General features: G+C 34.8%; 1 protein-coding gene across 1 annotated transcript in view; it reads left to right on the forward strand.

The window, feature by feature from the left end:
- The window catches only part of LOC143230167 (uncharacterized), a 71,437-nt gene that overhangs the window by 4,345 nt on the left and 45,524 nt on the right, over nucleotides 1–21,568 (forward strand). Inside the window, exons 2-6 of the mRNA XM_076463246.1 lie at nucleotides 10,853–11,272; nucleotides 15,349–15,429; nucleotides 15,603–15,748; nucleotides 16,524–16,692; nucleotides 19,017–19,391. Coding sequence (XP_076319361.1) covers nucleotides 10,931–11,272; nucleotides 15,349–15,429; nucleotides 15,603–15,748; nucleotides 16,524–16,692; nucleotides 19,017–19,391 — 1,113 coding nt within the window. The 5' untranslated portion in view covers nucleotides 10,853–10,930. The remainder of the gene's footprint in view (nucleotides 1–10,852; nucleotides 11,273–15,348; nucleotides 15,430–15,602; nucleotides 15,749–16,523; nucleotides 16,693–19,016; nucleotides 19,392–21,568) is intronic.

Consider the following 21,568-nt stretch of genomic DNA (forward strand, 5'->3'; position numbering starts at 1 on the left):
TGCGTGACGACCCGTGAAGGGGAGAAGAGGATCCTGCTGGTTGAGGAGTCCTACCCTAACACACCACTTTAGCCTTGAATTCCTGCAGACGGGCGGCCTTTGGGTGCCCCCTCCCGGGATCAATCGGTTGGACCACTTGGGCTAGGGTCAACCAAGTATCGGTGTGAGACGTTCTCAATGGGTGTTATGGACATTGTGTTTAAGTAAAGTGCTCACTAAACCCAGGTGTTGCTGCAGTGTTTATGTTTGGAATAGTAGTGCGTCCTTTCTTAGGGCTCCATGGTGGGTGGAGTCGATGGCCACCGAAATAATCTTTCTTCATTATGTACTCTCCAAATAAAAAAAAATAATAAAATCAGATCATAGGTAAACAACCACATCTTTAAGATTCTGAGCAGCAATCTTCAACATCTCTAACACCTGTACCTCATTTTCTTATATTACATTTTCTTTCAGACAAATATTTAGGGCAAATGTCTCCTTTTTTTTTTATCCAGAAAGGACTAGAAAGACTTGCTGGCTCTCCTAAGTCAGTCAGAAAGCTTTGTTCTGGTGACGTATTGGTGGAAACATTCACTCCTAAACACAGTGGACCCCTCTTCCATTCGAAGATCATTGGGGATATACCCATTGAGGTTACATCTCATGCTACTTTGAATTCGTCCCAAGGAGTTATTGTTGAGAGGGATTTGAAGAACACCCCTGAGTCAGATATACTCGCTGGTTTCTCCACCCATGGAGTTTCTGCAGTAAAGCGTATCTCCATTCACAAAATTGGAATTATGATGCCGACAAATGTCTTAATTTAAAGTTTAAATCACCACATCCACCTGCCACCATCAAGGCAGGTCATGTTAATTTCAAGATACGGACATACATTCCACACCCTCTCATATGTTTCCAGTGTCAGCAGTTTAGTCGCTCGAAGACATCATGTCAGGATTCCTTAATGTGTGCTCGTTGCGGTGGCAAGGACCACGATGCCTATGAATGTGAAATAAACACTCATTGCAACCTCCCTCGAATAAAAAAAACGTGGTCGAAAACTGAAGGGTCTCCACCCAGTTTGCTTACACATAAATAAAAAGGGCTAACTTGATACAATGGAACTGTCGAGGTTTACGTTATAATCTGGATGACATCAAAACACTGATTGCTTCCTACCATCCTGTATGTTTTTCCTTACAGGAAACATATCTGAAACCTGCTGATACAGTCACATTTCGGCAGCTTTTTTTTTTGTACAGAAATGACAGGTTGTGTGATGATGAATGCATGGAGGGGTGGCACTGCTGGTCGATCAGCATGTGCCCACCCTATCATACCATTCGACACACCCATGGAGACCGAAGCTATCACTGTTTCCTTTGGTCTTCTGTCACTGTTTGTTTTCTCTACCTTCTCCTGGAGAGACATATAATCAATCAGACCTCGAGGCTCTCATTGAACAGATGCTGTCTCCCTTTTTAATCCTGGGGAATTTAATGGACATAATCCCCTCTGGGGAAGTACATTGATGGGAGGGGTCGCTCCATAAAGCATACGCTCTCAGATCACAACCTTTATCTCTTCAATACTGGTTCTTATACTTGTTTTCATGCACCTAGTCAGTCTTTTACAGCTATTGATCTCTCAGTCTGCTACCATTCACTATTCCAACACTTTCCATGGTGGGTTGACAGTAACCCATGAGGCAGTGATCATTTTCCTATCATTTTGAGAAATTGACCAGTATAATTCTGTCCTCTTTTTGATCTTTCTCTCTGATGGTCAGGTAGTAGCTGATTCCTGGAGCATCGCCGGTACTCTCGTTTAAAGTTTTTATCGGGTATCCAGCACTTCTCCTTCATCCTCCACCTCCTTAGCCATCAAGACTCGGGCAGAGCAATCGCCTCTTTCCTTCCGGGTTGATAGTCTCTGTGACTATAATCGCCCATTTACTTTGGTGCAACTCAAACTCGCCGATATTTAAAACCAACTGGCCCATTTCTCCTTAACATCTACTTGTATTCAGTTCTTCTGGATACCAGACCACGTTGGTACTCGCGAGAACGAGCTCGCCAACACCGGAGCTGAGTTTGCTCTAGTGCTATCACTGCTGTGCCTGTTCCATACATGGATTATGACCTTGTATTCAAGGCTAGGTTCTGTGCCAGTTGACAGTCGAATTGGAGTGAGTAACGTGAAAACAAGTTTTTTCCAAATAAAACCCTCTTTTGGACTTTGGTCGTCTTGCTTCCGTAAGGATTGGAAAGAGGAAGTTGTCCTAACTAAACTACGCATTGGTCACAGTTTTTTAACTCATCGTTTTCTTTTTTCTGGGACTGATGCACCAATGTGTTGCCTGTGTGACATTCAAGTCGCAATAGTCCACATTTTTACAGTCAACTCTCAACGACGGGACCATTTTAGACATGTTTTGTTTACAGGTTTACCCCTTACGCTGGACAGTGTCATGGGCGATGGTGACACTGTCCACCTTACAAGTTTTTTTAAAGGTCATTGACTTTTTAAACACTATATAAGTTTTTAGTTCATAAATTAAACTTTGTTTTAACATGATTCATTTTTACAAATTTTAATAATTTTACTTTAATTTTAATTTTTTTTCACCGCTTGTTAGGCGCAGATAGCCTAGTTGCTTTGCGCCATAAAACGCCAACCAACCAACCAGACATTGTTATTGTGCTTTAAATTTGAATGACACGTGGGCCAAACGACGAAGGGAAAGACACCCTCAAATTCAAACTAATTACCCTTAACAGAGTCGGATAAGGAGTTGGTAGAACTCACTGTTCGTACAACCACTCTAACTGAATAGTGGCTGTCACAATTATAATGCCCCTACAGTTGAACGTGCATAATGTAATCAGTGGCATACCACGGCTTGAACCTGGGATCAGCAGACCTTATTTCAAAATTGTTTTGTAAAGCCTACTTTCGTACCTTAGTAAGCCTTGTTTCGTTCGGTGTATAGTTTTACAGTACCTAATTTCACACTTTATTATACCTTGTTTTATTCGGTATAGTTTTACAGAACTATATTTAATGGTGAGTCACTTCCTATAGCTACTCCAGAAATTTTACATTATTGTCAGAAACTCCGCTCGGACATCTTGACCTTTTAAGGTAGCTATGACATTTCTTAATGTTTTTACTGTGTTACTGAACCCATCCAAAACTGGTACATGTAATACAAAGATGCATTAGATGTCATGTCCTTCACCTTCCGGGCGTGAACTCTGTGCACGTAAGCCTGTTCAAGTTGAAATGTCATTGTCTCCATTTAGTTACGCTCTGTTTAGAAGACAACTACGACAAACCTCGTCCAAGCATTTCCATTTTTTACATCTAACTTGTGTTTATTTTTTAATTGTACAACTCGTTTTTGTTGCTTATATTTGTAACTTATTGATGTACTTAGTGGTAGAGCGACGTTTCGTCCAAACAAGTTATCCTTAATACCATAAATATTCAGTTCTGTGTGGAAACTTAGAGAATATGAACACGACGACTTTCTCAGTTCAAATACAGTTTATGTAAACCAGTTACCCGATAACTACAGTAGCCATTGTCCCAAAGGACTCGTTTGAAGTTTATTTTGATTTCACCAAGCGCTTAGAACTTGCAGTTTAAACCAGGAATTTAAGTAAACAGTTTTCATTTACGTATTTTTAAACAGGTTCTTATAACCTAATATGTTGTATAGACCACGTGACTTGAAACAGTAATACCCTCCTTCCTATAAGTTTTTTTGTTGGGATGGGCTACTGGTAAGCGAAAGTTGTTTCAACCTTCACATTCCAAAAGAGACACATCTAATTAAACAGTCGTTTTTCTGGTGCCTTTTTTCGTCACGTGGTTGTGGTGTCAGTTTCTCTCTCCTTTCATATGTTAGGGTTGGTAATTTTTGTTTGATATGAAGCACAGAGCTATGAAATAGGCTATCTGTGCTGTGCCCACCTGGTTTCAGGCGGGATGGCAAGTTGTTTAATTAATTCAGTTATAAGCCTACTATTAGAACATTTTTTTGTGATGACATATATTTTGTATTTATATATTACATCGCAACCGTGTTGTAATCAGATTGTTGTCAACTTTTAAAATAATTGAGTAATTATTCAGGTTCATTCATATTAAACTGACTATAATCCGTGGTCATCTACAAGGACGAGTTAACGATAACAGATTGGGTCTAAAAATCTAAGTTTCAATTACATTTTAGTTCTTTTCTACAATCTTTGGTGTAATATTATTTTTATGTTCAATGTACTTTTTCTCTTATTTTTATTAACATTTGAAGTTTCATACAGACGACGTATTTCCCTGTGTTTTATTACCCGATCCACCAGATGTTCAGATATTTTCTAAGTTACGGTTACCTTGTTCGCGTATTTTAAGAGCATGAGCTGTAGATTCTTTGGGTGATCTCAGTTCCATCACATTCGCAGTGTAGTGTCACTCCTTCTCTTATAAGGTACAAACATTTTAAAACAAGGACTGCTTTTCTGATTCTTACCACGTTGTCGTACTTCAATGTGTAATTGTCGACATGACGAATGTTTTGTGTGAACACCAGTTGGCGTAGATTAACAGTTTTATTTTTACTTCAAGTTTCTCTTTAAATTCAGACGCGACAAAGTTTGAGTTTTTGTTTTCTCTGTTATGGGTGTGTTCTAAAGTTCTGTTTTCGTGATATTCGGAACGTCTTATTATTTTTGGTTGTCTCTCACCATGACGATTAACATATGACCAACTATTTCCAGTTCAACATCTTGACATCACGTAACTGGTTTACACGTTGTTCGTCAGCTTTTAGACATTTCCGTGTGTGCCACAAGCCCCACCCCAGGGTTCGTTAAGTACTTACGGTTTCCTCTTCGTATTCTCAAGTATCGAAATGTTTTAACATTCTCTCGTGTTGACAACCTCGGCAAGGAAACGTTTGTGGAATGTTTTTTGTTTTTGTTTTTTTATTTCTTCTGATTTATCCAACAGTTATCCAGTAGCCAACCATCCCTGGAAACGCACATAAATTTTCTGTTATTAGAAACAGATGTGACTTTTTTTTTTCTTCAATAGGAGGAGTTCTGAGGAAACAAGATGACCGAAATTCGTGGCTGAGTTTATTGATACTTTTATTTAATATCAATCGGAAGAAAGAGTCGTGGGTAAACCGATAAGAACTTAAGTAAATTGAACGAGGTTACGTTCGTTAAATCGTAATATTTACAAACTTGTTTTTAAACCAACTGCTGAACTTATCAGAGAAAGTGAAGTGGTTTTCAGATTCAGAAGTCCAAATCTTCTTAACAGATTCTTCAAGCATGTCGAATTCACGGAAGAAATCTGAGGAACTCGAACCATCTATTTAAACGTTACTTACTTGGAAGGGTTAGGATCAGTGATCGAAACTAACAGTTTGTTTTTTCGAATCTTCTGCGCATTTCCGTCTGTAATTTTAAACTTATTATTTTGAACAAAGCAACACAAAAAGTTATTTTTATCTGTTTACCAGATTTTAACATTAGAGAACCAGAAATATGTAGACTTGGAAATAAATTGATGTTTCAAGATTACCATGTCATGTAGACATGAAGTGATCAAAGTTTCTCGTGTTTTACTTCCGTTATAAAAAAAACAGGACCTATTATTAGTCGAACGGGAAAAGTTCTGTATTCTCACTTGGGGTCAGTGTCACTGAATATGAACATGTCCGATTTATTAACAGGTGCTGACTAAAATTATTTTGTTACTGATAGTGTCAATTACTTCCATTTTTCATTATGTGTGACACATTTTTATTGAGTTAGATATCACTAGCTCATATATTTAGTTATTGGCGTCACCAAAGTCTCGTAATTCAACACACGAATTTCTTTATTTATTGAGACAGCATACTTGGTGTAAGCAGGCCGTGACATTTTATTATCTCATGTCTCTCCAAGCTGATATTAAGTATATTAATGTCAGTAATTTACATTACCAATCCAGGATCTGGATCGAATGCTACTTCTGAAACTCGTACTAGTTTGTTTAGTTAAAAACGTTTTTGGGGATCCACGCTACGAAGAATCGTGTTTTTCTTTCATTGTCTAATGACGTCCACCATGTTTTTCTTTGATATATAATTTTCTTTGTTTTTGTAACCTTCGATACTTTTTGTGGTGAGAAAAACATTTGTTGGAACATGCAGTGTGTGTCACGTGTTACAAGACTTGGCGTACTGACAGTGTTAGTGTGACGTGTTCTTGTTGCAGTGAACTACTAGTTGCAAGATTTAGTCAACTAAAATGTTCGTGTGTCACATATTCCAGTGACTGGTTGCTGTAAAGTCTGCTGACAGGTTCGTGTTCCTTCTTGTAGTTTGAGTCATCAGAACGACTAGATTACTTGATTCAGAATTTGGTTCCTTGTTTAATATTGCCTCGTGCACCAAACGAGGAGACACACACAAGTGTTAAAACAACACTTTACAATATCCACTTTTATTACTGACACTTTAACAAGTATTTGTCATTCTTTAGTGTTAACGACACCTTTAACTACGTCGATACCCATAACCTGGTGTAAGGGTTTGTAACAGAACAAGTAAACGCCCAGTGTTTTTTGGGTTATTTTTCTAGAGAGTCTTGGTGAGATGAACGTGCACCCCACATGGATACCTACCTATAGATAACGATGTTATATCTCTATAAAAGTAACTTGCATAGTTTCATGACAAAACCCAGTTATTTTCCTATTTAACACGCTTGTCTGTTATCAGTTTAATAATTAATTGTGAAATGATGTTCCACAAAGTGCAAACCACGTGACAGTAAAGTAGATACGTCACGCAGAATAAACACAAATTGGTTTATGAACCTTTAATAGCTGACATTGAGTACAAACACAACTGGTGTGTGGATCTCTAATGGTACTTTAATTTTGTAATGCACGTGGCCACTGTTGATGCTGTAGGTCACAATCAGAACTGATACAGTTAGGCGATTTGTTCACATACACCAACTATTTTGTGTGTGTGTGTGTCTTGATGAGGTACATAATTCTGTGTAGTGCCACCACGTCTAGACTAATTAGTTTATTAGTATGGAGACTGCTTATTTAATTATTATTATGATTTCTTGTTAGTTTATCATTATAATATCTATGTTCGAAACTAAACCACTGAATTAATGTGTAACTTTTAATTATCAAATAGCAATTAATCTGGGGAACTCGTCAATTATGTTGAAGTACCAAACCCTCCATGGTTACTGCTTTGTATAATTCTTACTTATTAACCAACAGCAGTAGTTGAAATACGTACTTGTGGTAACGTTGGAATAAATAATAAAATAAAAACTAACTTCAGTAATATCTAACACTTACACGGGATGTTATTAAACTTCGCTTTTGGGAATTATGAGTATCACTTAAAATCATGACTAGTTACTAAACTAAAGCTATAATTACATTTTTCCGGTGTATTAATACACAGTATTTCATCTAACACTATTTACCTGTAAGACAGTTGAAAAAAAGAGAGTGTATATCATGATATTAAATCTTGTCGGATACAGTGCATGGGTTCCTGAAATTTAAGCCTGTTAGATTCGAAGAGGTCAAGAACCAGGTGGTTCGTAGATAGTGCATTGACTCCGTACGTTTAATAGCTAGTCGCTTTCTGCGCAGGACAAGCCTCGTGCAGTCGAGATATCTCGACTTCATCTTATACGTACGCTATTTCTAGTCCAAATCCGAACTACCTGTGTAGAGAATATGTAATTAGTGTTCCAGGCCAGGAGAAACTGTTACCTCTATCAAATCGCAGAACCTTTTTTATCGTTATATGACATACAAAATTATATTTCAAAGATGTTAGTTTTTCAGTAGTTATCTGAAATGTGAAGTCATTTCAATTTTATTTGATAGATATTTTGTACAACCTTCCCTGGTGGTGCAGCGGTAATTCTGAAGGTTCCGAAGTTTAGATATCTACAGTAGACAAAGCACAGCTTATTGGTAGCTTTGTGCTTAACATACAAGTTTCGTATGACTTGAAGTTTTGGAGATGACTGTTACCAAGTTTCAATAATATACTAAATTTCTGGTAGCTAAAAATTAGTTCTGGAAGTGGAAAAGATATATGGATTATCATTCTGTAGAAACTGAAGATATATAAGATAAGTCTTAAAACTATTTTATAGAGTTTATTATAATATCTAGTCGTAATCTTAAAGCCATAACAGAAATTGTGGTAATAGTCCATAACGTTGGTATCCAATATATCAGACAAATTCCAAACATCAATGAAAAACTATTCAACAGACATGGAAAATCAATTAAGGTTGCTGAACTGAGTGCTTGAACCCACAACGTCTCAACCCCTACTGTTCCTTACTGTCTGCAGCCAGTTGTGGGAAGGTAGTTACCCTTAAAAGTTCCAATAGTTACAAAAGTAGAAAAAATAATAATGGATGCACCCTAATATACTACAGGCTACTCCCAGCCTTCACCATTTCTAAGAATATGGCAGATTTTTAAATATTTCAAAACGAACTGCATATCCTACCTCAAACTTTGTGTGGTTCGTATTTCTTCTCTAATAAAATTATTCAAGGATAACTCGAGATAGCTGAGACAGACCCAACTATTTGAAGTTTTTGTTTCCACGGGTTCCCGCCTGTACTAAATATTTTTATATGAATTGTTTAACGGAGATTAACTACCTCTAGTGACAAAAATGTATTTTCTTTATCGAAAATTTATTTTTAAAATATTTTCTCATTTATTATAAGACAATATGAAACATTTTCTCAGTTGCTGATATTAAGACTCATTATTTTCTAGTTTAGTTATGAGTAATAAAACATTATCCATAAAAGAATTGATATTGTTACAAACAGTTAATTTTGTTTTTTTTAGTTGTGATGTAAAGAAGTCTTTTAGCATTATAAGTGAAACAACACTACTGAAAGTGAATAGATCAAGAATGGGAACATTAAAAGCTCTTTTGTTATGAAAAGTAGTCAATTGTGCTCTGCGTTTACTAATATCTAGATATAAATAGTAAGGACGGGCGCTATTATTACTTTTTTCCGTTCTAAGTTATTCTGGATATATAAACTTCGATTAAAAGTATGGTTATTTATAGCAATTAAATCGTCGATCTAATAACAATTATATGTATATAACTTAGGAGTTGAAACCTGCTTCATAAATAAGTTGGTATATAAAAACATACGCACACTAGTCAAGTTGGCCACATAATAAAATTGTAGTATTTCAAGAACACGAAATTTATTGTTTTCAGAAATAACGTCGAACCTGAAATTGCGTTTCGACAGTGATGTTGCTATGTTTACTTTAAGGCGCTCCAAAAGTTGTTAACATTTAACGAACTGTAAAATTAAAACAGAAAATATTAAATGGTGTTAAGATGTCAGTATATAGCACTTTATATTGGAAATTTCACCTCACTTTATACATAACGTAGGACGTTATTGCCACCTAGTATTGATCGTTGCATCTCAATTTGGTACATTAACCAGGACAGCTGAATAAAATAGTTTACTAACAGTTTTTATTTTCTTGTTTAAATTTTTTGATCAAACAAAACAAAGATAGAAGTCTTTAGATCATTGTTATGTGTACACAATTCATAGCAAGAGCTGTTTTGTACTGATTTTGTAATTGCATAATTTTTAGTAACACTATGAGATTATTTTAAGTATCCTTAGGTAGTTTCATGTTATGCTAAGCCTAAGGCTAGCAAATCAGGTAACACTATCAATTACCGTGTTACACGTACAAGTTACAACTTACAGTGCGATGTTGTTCGGGCGTTAAAAAAAATCCAGTTTCTAATATCAGTAAGTTTACTCTGTAGGCTGAGTTGGTGTAAGTTAACTTTGACAGAATTAAAATCCTCTAGAAACAAAAAAATGCTTATAATACTGAGATTACAAGAGATACATACGCTACATCTACAGTGATGTCAGTAGTTTCACTGAAGTGAACAGTAATAGAATAATAGTCTTAAACGTTAAGTTAAAGAAAACTGCTAATAGTATAAACTAAACAAGCTTTCTGACGAAAAAATGATATTGTAACTAGTAATGTACTAGAATTTTGATAATATTTTTAATTCTTAATAGACGCTTAAGTTATTTAATAACAATAAATACTTACAAATATTTCAAGATAGTTCTCAATAGTCAGAAAATTAAAATGATTAAATTTTGTATTTTTCTTCATATCTTAAGAACTCACCCCATTTGAATGAACACTTAGTATGATTATATGTATTCCACTTTTGTATAGATAATTGTTTAAATTTATTAACATGAAAGTTTTATGTATCTGGATACTTTAATTAGTTAATGAACTTTTTATTTATTTATTTTTTAACTGAAAGAGTGTAAGCTGTTAATAGGACTTGTATATAAAAAGGTACTGACAGTGTGTATTTGGGGAATTATTTACACATGTAAATACTGATGACTTGTTTACAGTGTATTATGTAACATACAAAAACCTGAAAGAGTAGCAGGGGATATTGACGTGATTGATACGATTATGGATTAATGGGGTCTTGCATTCTGTTTGGAGATTGAGAATTGAGGTCTTATGAAATTTATAATAGATCACTTTAAATATTTATAGTTGTTTGGTGTATTTCAGGTTGCTTAGTAGGGGCCTATATTTATATAAAACAGTTTTTTAATCTGTAAGTGAGGGCTCTATAAGTGTATCGCATGTTGATATGACTTGCCTGTTATAGTTGTGTAAAACATTCTGTGTAAACATTGTGTTGTTGGTTAAATAATGTTAGTTTTACTGACCTCATTTTGTTTTCCTTCCTTTATAGAAACGGTGGATAATAACTGGTAACAAATGAACAAAGATTGGATTGCCTGTAAATGTGTAATGTGAAGAATTTGGAAGAATGCCAGGGACATACAGATACTCGGCTACATATGATAAAACTTACCTAGATAGCTCTTCACTGGGTAGTAGTACTTCTCGTGGAACAACTAACTCAACGAAGCTCTCTGTAATGTCTTCTAATGGGGATGCAGTGAATGGAAGCTATGGGCGTCACTCCCGAGCTGACTCGTATGAAAGTTTGGACAGTAATGGAGGAAGCTCTGCTAGTCATTCCCGTCAGTTGTCGTTAGACAGCACAGGAAGTGTTGGCTTGAAACGAACTCTATCAAAAGGTGCCACCGTGCCAACTGTGAACCCATTGCAATTTGTTAAAATAAACCCTTGCTCTCTTTCACAAAAGGTATAAAACTTCATTTTATGTCCAACAGAAGATTTAATGACTGAGTAGCCTATTGTTGTCGGCCACGATTGTCACATTCTGTACAAAAGTATAGAATACTTAATACATAAATGTTTCTGAAATTGTAACTTGCAACTTCTAAGAGTCATAAAAGAAAGTAAATAATGAAACATAACTCACTGTTTCAGTTTCTGGATACATCACAGATTATCATGTTTTAATTGAATACATAAGATATAAAAGGAATTGATTCTCTATCACAATGTCCATTCAACATTTCATTAATAATTTTCCAACTGTTCATGAATCAAATGGTGGGTTACTATAGACTGTTTAGTAAATACCCCCGATCATTGGGAAATAAGATAATTATTCACCTACAAAACTTAGGCAGCAGAGATTTACATCAAAATCATACAGGATCATTTAGTATTTAATATAATTATGTCTGTGAACAAGAAAGTCTTGATGTAGAAAATGCTAAAATTGTAGTGAAGATCAGCAGTATGTGTATCTTGACGTGGTCCTCAGCTGTATGTTTATCTTATCTTTAATCTTCCATAAATAACTGTGAATCTATCTTGGTTCTTTCTTACATATATGTGTTAGTACAAATGAACATGTAACAATAAAACTGAATATCTCTTTTGTGTTGTGCTAACATGAGGAAGGATAACAGCAAAATTGATTCTCTTTAGTGTTGTGTTAACATGAGGAAGGATAACAGCAAAACTGATTCTCTTTAGTGTTGTGTTAACATGAGGAAGGATAACAGCAAAACTGATTCTCTTTAGTGTTGTGTTAACGTGAGGGAGGATAACAGTAAAACTGATTCTCTTTAGTGTTGTGTTAACATGAGGAAGGATAACAGTAAAACTGATTCTCTTTAGTGTTGTGTTAACTATGATTACAGTTAATTATTTTTATGAACTAAAAAATTGATTGATTTTATTGGATCTGTTCATGAATGAAACTATGTGAGAAGTTCATAATAATAATTCTAATTAATGGGATGTTTAATTAACAATGATTTTCCTTCAGAAGTATAACTTATTTTATTGTTGTTTGGTTTACTTTGCTGGAACGGTTTCATACTTTAGTTTCAATAGGACAGCATGGATCCTGTATTTTAAAGAGCTGAGCTCATGACTTACAAATACCCAATTGTTTTACATATCTGTCTATAATTTCAACTATCTCAAATCTGATAAACTGTTTGTATTATGTTTTCTGTTAATATCTTGGAAATAAGTAACTTTCTATTTGTTCCTGAAAACTAGACGATGGTCATAGTATTAATAAAAACAGCATTAAACTGTGATTCACCAGTGTTGCTGGTGGGTAACCACTTGTCAGATATTCTTTATGTTATGTGTTCTTTAAATAATCCATAACATCTTCAGTCATGAGAAATCTAGGTTAACCACACACACTTTCACCAATACAGTGTGCTTAAAAGAGTGTATGTGTCTTTATATATATTTTAGTGAAATTAAATAATTACATCCAAAAGAAGCTAAATAAGTAAACAAAATCACAATGAAGGACTGCTTAAAACAGGAAATCCCAACCTCTGATTAATTATATTATAACCATAAATTTTTAAGCCACAAACAAAACACATTAAAATTAAACAAAATACACTGCATATTTAAAAAAAAAAATCCTAGGGTACAAGCTACAATGTGGGATTATAAAACGTATCCTAGGTTTTGGAGGTGACTGAGGAAGTAGGACCCACATTGTGTGTGGTGGGGATACACTGTCTATTAGTCTTAACCTCCAGTTTGCTAGTCTTGCATAAGAAGATTAAAAATTTAAAATTTAGGAGAGCAAGATGTTTGTGCTAAAGCCCACAATGTCTCTCTTTTCTATCACCCTTCACTGCCCGCAGACAGTTGTGGGAAGGTGACTACTTTCCCATGTTAAAATAAAAATAAGATAAACATAAAAAGATGGAAAATAAGGTACTAAATTGCATTATTCGAGTTTTATGAAGTTAAGTATAATAGCCTTAACTTGTGACATATTAAATTGAAACTATAATTTAGCCTAGTGAGCTGGTTATAGTAATTATATTGCTGTAAATGTAATACCAAAATATGTCTCGCATATCCTTCTCTAAATACTTTTCACCCTATTACTTATACTAATTCATTTTGTAAAATAAGAAATATAATTTATTCATTAAGTAATGTGTACTAAATGTAATATGGAATATGGGGTCAAACTTCAAACCAATTATATATACATATACATTTACATAGATCTCAAGTTAAAAACAATTTAATGAATTCTATAGAACTGAAGCATTTCAGAAAAAAAAGTACCTTATTTTATATTTTTATTTATTTATTACTTTTAATCTTTTTATGCTTATCTCATTTTTATTTTAACTTGGGAGAGCAGTCACCTTCCCACAACAGTTTGCAGGCAGTGAAGGGTGATATAGATGAGGGACATTTTGGCCTTGAGCACCAACATCTTACTTTCCTAATTTTTAAATTTCTAATCTTCTTATGTGAGACTAGCAAATTGTAGGTTAAGACTGATAGACAGTGTATCCCCACCACAATGTGGATCCTACTTCTCAGTCACCTTCAAAACCTAAGATACATTTCATAATCACACGTTGTAGCTTGTACCCCAGGATCATTTTTTAAACATATGCAGCATATTTTGTTTAATTTTAATGTGTCTTGTTTATGGCTTAAACATTTATGGTTTATATATTGTAACTTTAAAGAAGCTTGAGATACATAAGGCTTGTTTTTAACATTTAAAATTATAACATTTAATCATGTTGATAACAATAATGATATATTGAGAAATGAGCATGGTTCACATATCACATATAACTGGTGGTTGAAAGGAATCTAATGTCTTTGTAAGTAAGGAATTAACCAAACAAGTTATAAATGTGTAACGTATCACATGTAACTGGTGGTTGAAAGGAATCTAATGTTTTTGTAGGTAAGGAATTAACCAAACAAGTTAGAAGTATATAATGTATCACATGTAGGGGTATAAATAAATGATTCACCAATGGAAATAATAAAAGCTTTCAAACCTGCTTTCCCTCATAAATAACATGATTCTCAGTAGCGTGTTTTGTGTAATCTGCCTTAACCTGAATATAAGGTGATCCTTCAGAGTTCAGGACTGTCTGACCTCGTCTTGAGACATCATTACTGAAGTCAGCGAAGCATACATTCTGTTACTTCAGCCAGTAAGTATTAAGGTGGCTGGTTTGATGTTGCACAAAGTTCTGCACTTCATTATTCAGGTATGCTGTAAAGCAGTAAGTTGTGCTACCAGAAAAGGAAACTATTTTGTAATCCAGGGCTGTATTAAAGTTAAGTTTCATAGTAGCAGATGAGTCTAGTTTAGTCTTTTTTTCATATTGAAAGTTTCCTGTTGATAGATAGCAAAGCTTCAGTACATCTGTAAAGGTTATATATTCTCCACTGGTGATATATTCCTGTATTTTAACATCCAACTAGAAGAGGATCAACCTGTTATGTATGAACAAAGGACATTATTATTGATAATGTACTCTTGTTAATGTTTTCCTTCTAGGATTTTGTCAGTCTTGGTGCATTTGGTGATAATTTATATTCCTCAACTCAAGTAATTCATATTTGTTTTGTCTATGGAACTTTTGAATGTAAAATGAAATCAGTTGATAAACATTTGACTGCAAATAGCTTTGTAATGGACAGATCTTGACTTTCTGTGTGAGTATTGTGCAGAGGTTTCTAGTTCACATTTGTACATGTAATGTTGTACTTTCTAGTCTAGAGTTCAGCCAACATTTGTATGTGTTGCTAAATCTGATAACTGTAATTAACATTTTTCAACATAATTTTTAGTAGCAAATAATATTTGTCATTAGCTTCACAAAAGTAATTATTGTTTGGATAAAATTTTGCTTTAATGTACAAATATCCATTCAATTCACAAAAGGAGCTACTATGTATACCTTGATCTTGGCTAAATTCTTTCTTATGTGTGTACAGAAACATAAGTGTTTCATACACATGCAGAAGTGTATAATTTTACTTTTAAACTTTCAGGCTAAAGAACAAATGAAATTGGCAAAAGAAACAAAAGTAATAAAAACCAAACTGAAAGAACATGATGATGAATGGCAGGATGTGAGTATGAAGTTAGATGTTATTAAAAAACCTGTATTTTAATGTAATTAATGATGGTTTTCTAACAGTGGTGTGCATGTAATTATAAAGATTTTAAGAAAGATATAACAATAAACTACTGTTACTTATCTAGTAATTCTCTTGTTTACATATAACATTCAATCTTTGTAAAGAACTTGGATAGCTGGAAATCTCGAAGAAAGAAGGCCTCTAAGGACATAATTGAACGAATGGAGGAAATGCGCCAAATTGAACTTGAAGAGAAACTGAACTATGAGCCAAAAAAGACAAAAACCTTCTCTAAAATGATGGAAGAACGGTAATGATATTCAGTTACCAGAACATTACTTAAGATATTTTTTATAACTTGTTTAAGATTACATGTTCACATGTAGTATAATATAATGTAGGTTTAGTGACTTTTATATTTGGAACTAGATATTAGTAGTTTCACATTTTAAGCATTTCCTCATGTTGCACGTTGAACAACAGATGTTACCACTCCAGACCTGATAATAACTTAGCATCAACGTTACATGTTACCACTTTGTAACTCATGGTACCTTGATGTCATACATGTAACACAGTCTAGTGTGTGCTTGTAACGTAGCCTAGTCTAGAGTGTGCATGTAACGTAGCCTGGAGTGTGCATGTAACGTAGCCTGGAGTGTGCTTGTAACGTAGCCTAGTCTAGAGTGTGCTTGTAACGTAGCCTAGTCTAGAGTGTGCTTGTAACGTAGCCTAGTCTGGAGTGTGCTTGTACAATGAATAAAATAACTTTACCAAAACACTTTTCATCTGAATAATTAATTACTATATTAATTCTTGTTGTTTGTAACATTTGTTGAATGTTAATTTCACCAGTCTGTAAATACATTTGTTTATCTCAACAACAAATACTTTGTGTCAGTCAGAATGACAGATATTGTGAACAGTTACATGAAGAAGGGAATATGTAACACACAGCTGGTTCATTCACCTCAGTGTGTTGTAGTGAGGGTAATCATTAACTGTATAAATATACTAATGGCCCATCTTGAAGTCTTATACTAATTTTTATCAAAAACTGATTTTTTTCCTCCCTAAAATTTTAGTTCAGAAAAACGAAAACCTTTCAACTTGTCCATTTACTCAGCCCAAGATGAAGGTCAATTTGACTCAAACGAAGAAAGGCACACCAGTTCTGAGTGTGGTTCTAATAATGAAAGTAACACTGAGGAAGAATGTTGGAAAAAGGAGGTTTTTCTTCAGATGCACGGTGAGGTAAGTCCAGGTGTTTGTTGTCATGATCCTCAGGTTCCTGTACTGTAAGATCCTCTGTATGAGCTAAAGAACTGACAAGTTTTATTTCTCACTTTTTATGTACTGCTTGGTATTTAACTGTGTCTAAATTCAATAATGAGGTAAATATCCAGTTGTATGGAATGAATAACGAGGTAAATGTTCCAGTTGTCTGGAGTGAATAACAAGGTGAATATTCCAGTTGTCTGGAATGAATAACGAGGTGAATATCCAGTTGTCTGGAATGAATAACGAGGTGAATATTCCAGTTGTCTGGAATGAATAACGAGGTGAATATCCAGTTGTCTGGAATGAATAACGAGGTGAATATCCAGTTGTCTGGAATGAATAACGAGGTGAATATCCAGTTGTCTGGAATGAATAACGAGGTGAATATTCCAGTTGTCTGGAATGAATAACGAGGTGAATATCCAGTTGTCTGGAATGAATAACGAGGTGAATATTCCAGGTGAATATCCAGTTGTCTGGAATAAATAACGGTGAGGTGAATATTCCAGTTGTCTAGAATATTCCAGTTGTCTGGAGCGAATAACGAGGTGAATATTCCAGTTGTCTGGAGCGATGAATAACGAGGTGAATATTCCAGTTGTCTGGAGTGAATAACATCCAGGTATTTAAATTTAATACATGAAATATTTAACTCTTTTATAAATTCAGATAGAAAGAACTTTTTATCACTAAAGTGATTTTCTTACAGAAATTCCATACCTAAAAAAGAACTTTGAGATTCATGGATCTTGATCTGGGTGTGTATAGAATGATGTGTCAGTATTCCATCATTTTATCAGAAACATTAATTAATATATTTGGCTTCAAATGTCAGAAAATTGGAAGGACCATACATGATGTTGTAGTACATGGAACTTCACTTATTGTAAAATGGTTATTTATTCATTATCAGCAAAAATTGATTGAATAATAACAAGACTTATCTTTAAACACCATAGTACATTGTCAGAAATCATAGATATACATTAGCTTTATTTGTCTTATAGTAACATAAAATATTTAAAAAACTTAGTGGAAATGTGGTGAATGAAAGAAAGAAAAAGCTCCTGAATGTAATGGTTTTCTGTATTTGACAGACCAGCCACTTGTTATTTTCTAATACTGCATCTTGCATTGTTACCATTATAACTTTTAATCAGCTTGCTTGAAGACAGATTATTTCTCATAACGGGACCTTTGTTCATCTTTTATTGTTTAGTGATTCTACAACAGTACCTATAATTAAGAAGAAAACTGCCTTTCAAGTAGAGAAATACCCCTCCTAATAGGAACTATAATCTCATTACATGTAGATAAAATTATTCTTGCAAGTTTTGCCTGGCAGGCCTGATGTCTGCTTCATGTAAATAAAATTATTCTTGCAAGTTTTGGCCTGGCAGGCCTGATGTCTGCTTTATGTAAATAAAATTATTCTTGCAAGTTTTGGCCTGGCAGGCCTGATGTCTGCTTCATGTAAATAAAATTATTCTTGCAAGTTTTGGCCTGGCAGGCCTGATGTCTGCTTTCAAATTATATTTCCTTTTAACCTTTTGTTCACCAGGATGTTATGTTCTTGCTGTCTGGTTATGAGTGAGATCATTATCTTATCTTTCTTCTAGATAGTCCTTGTTTAAAACAGCAGATAAACTATAAAGTTATCTATCTTTTAGATTTTAATGTTGACGGATTGATAATGAACTCAGATAGTTTTTCATATTTCTAATGTGCTTTAAAAAGTCCGAGTCATGCTGTATAATGTAAGAAATTCTTCATGGTTTATTACTCTGTGAAGAGATTTAACCTCATTTTAACGTTGTTCCTTTTTCAGAATAAGAAGATATATTAAGATATTTGCTTTGATAATCTTTTGCTGGAATATTTTTGTTCATCAACAAAGTTGGATTTGTATTATTTGATATTTCTTGTGGAATTGTTTGTTTTTTTTTATAATTCACTTTTCACTTTCAAAACTTAGCTTCCTGCATTGGTGAAGTGAATTAATTAAATATACAGTTAAACACTTTCTTTATATGTGCCTTTATCATGTTTTATGATGTTCCTGAGCTAGAAATAATAGTAAGGTATTGTAAACCAAACAGCACTATTGCAGGTTATGTGTTTGTTTATGAATTACATGGTTGTAGGTTCTTATTGATTTTTTTCATGAACTACATTATTTTAGATTCTTATCATTGCAGATTCTTATTATTGGTTAATAATATGTATTGTTGTTTCTTGGATGTCAACATATACATGATATTTAGACAGTTTGTTGTTTTTCTCCACATTTGTTGTAGGTAAATGAAACAAATGGCACAATGAATCAAACCTTTCAACAGGAAACATTGATATCACCTGATAAGTACAAGACATTGGACAAAGAATGTGAACATGTGTCATATCACACAGATTCTGGGCTTCTTTCTTCCTGCACTGAAAACAGTGAAAGCAGAGGTGCCAACTTCACAAGAGACAGTCGACAGAACTCCTGTGAACGGTTGGATAGTGCTTCAGACTTTAGCTTTGACAGCAGCAGTGGTGTAGAAAAAACCCTTACTGAAGATGAATGTGGCAATGAAGAGTTGACAGTGGGAATGGAAATGCTTGAAGAATTCAGTTCCAGTAAATATCAGAAAGGAAGTAGTAAAGATAGCTTCTATAACCAGTTCAAGGTATGTTATAATTCTTGTTAAATATTAATTTACACTGGTAGGTTTAGCTTTAAATTCTGGAATTAGCTTTATATTACACGAAGGTGGATCTTCCTTTATGCCATAGCTTCTTGAATTTAACTTTGTACTCGAGTAAGTTTGATTTTACTGTATACTTACTAGGATGTATAGAAATGTAGGATTAGCTGTATTGATGTACATGTGTGTTACTGTTGTAGTGTTTCTTTAGGTTCTGTACTTTCAGTTTACCTCCACTGGGATCTGAACATCCACTTACATGTTTGCCATGCATGGTGACCTGCAAAGGGGAGGAGATAATCCTGATAGTTAAGTAATATTTCGAGCAATGCAATACACTATTTTGGTCTTGGTTCCTGTTGATGGGTGTCCTTGGAATGGCTCTACCAAGGTCACTTGGTTTGTCCTGTTGAGCTAGGATCAAATTACACTGCACAACAAAGTTTTTGCTTCTTCAACACTGTTGGGTGTTCCTTATAGATTTTTTGGCTGCTGATCACAAAAATCAATCCAAATTTGCCCATCACGTACCATTTCATCTAAATCTTCAGTTTTGTCATTTTTTTCTTATATTTGTGTCCAAAAATTCTTGTTTCTGAAAGAGACCTATGAACAATGTTTTGTGCAGTCTGGGCATGTCCAAGCATGAAATCAGGCCAGGTTGGAAGCTGTTCTGTGGAAGTATGCAGACCCGGCAGGCCTGAGCTGGCTTGACATTGTCTCAGCAGGCTATAAAAGTGGCTTGCATATACAGATGCTACTCATTGGATTAATATAGACCTTATAGTGTGTACGTATTGTTTCAGAATATAGCATTGCCTCAGTAGCACTGTAACAAGTAGGTTAGATGTTATAGATGTTTTACAGGATGACAGTCTTTTAATTCAGAAACCACCAGAGAAATGGACCTTAGATGAACTAGATGAAGAAACTGTAATGCAGGGAACTGGCAGTGACATTGATCTGGATTTTGAACAGTGCTCCTTAGGCGATCCACATCTCATAACACACTCAGAATTAAATGGTCTGGTCAGAGATTTGGGTCTGTCAAAAGCAAAAGCCGAATTGTTGGGTTCGAGACTGCAGGAATGGTGTTTGCTGTCACCAGGTGCAAAAATTTCTGTTTTTCGAAGCCACTAAGATGATATAACCAAATTCTTTGCACAAGTTAACAGTCTCTGTTTCTGTGTTGACATCGAAGGATTGTTCTCTGCTTTGGGTTGTGACCATGACCCACAAGAGTGGTGTCTCTTTATTGATTCATCAATGTTAAGCCTCAAAGCTGTTTTGTTACACAATGACAACGTTCACCATTCAGTACCTGTTGGATATGAAAGAAACCAGGAGAACGTGGAAATGTTACTAAAGCACATCCAGTACAGCAAGTACAATTGGAATATCTGTGGAGATCTGAAAGTCATTGACCTGTTACTGGGACTGCAGCTCGGCTGTACAAAGTACTGTTGTGTTATCTGTGAATGGGACAGTCCTGCCAAAGAGTCGCATTATTCAAGACAGAGCTGGTCACTCCATAAAAAGTAGGTTCCAGGACAGAAAAATGTGACACATGAACCGCTTGTTGACTCGGCAAAGATTTTTTTGCCTTCTCTTCACATAAAATTGGGACCTATGAAGAATTTTGTGAAAGCAATGAACAAAGAAGGCAAAAGTTTTCGTTATTTAAGACAGGTGTTCCCAAGAATAACTGAGGACAAGACCAAAGAGGGCATATTTGTTGGCCCTCAGACCAGACATGTTATGAGTGACAAGCAGTTTGAAGATCTGTTAGTTGGGCCGGAAAAGATTACCTGGAAAGCCTTCAAAGACGTTGTTAACAATTGTCTTGGCAGTTACAGAGCCCCACATTACATTCAGCTGGTAGACAAACTTCTCAAAGCAAACAAAACAATGAAGTGCAACATGTCACTCAAGATTCATTTCCTCTACTCACACTTGGACTTCTTACCCATAAATCTCAGTGCTGTCAGTGACGAACACGGTGAAAGGTTTCACCAGGACATTGCTACAATGGAAAAACGATATCAGGGCAATTGGAATCCGTCAATACTTGCTGACTACTGTTGGACACTGCAACGTGATGCACATGACATTGAATACAAACAAAAATCAGGATCAAAACACTTTTAATTATGTTGAAC

The sequence above is a fragment of the Tachypleus tridentatus genome, chromosome 10, assembly GCF_004210375.1.
Source record: "Tachypleus tridentatus isolate NWPU-2018 chromosome 10, ASM421037v1, whole genome shotgun sequence".
NCBI classification, from domain to species: Eukaryota; Metazoa; Arthropoda; class Merostomata; order Xiphosura; family Limulidae; genus Tachypleus; species Tachypleus tridentatus.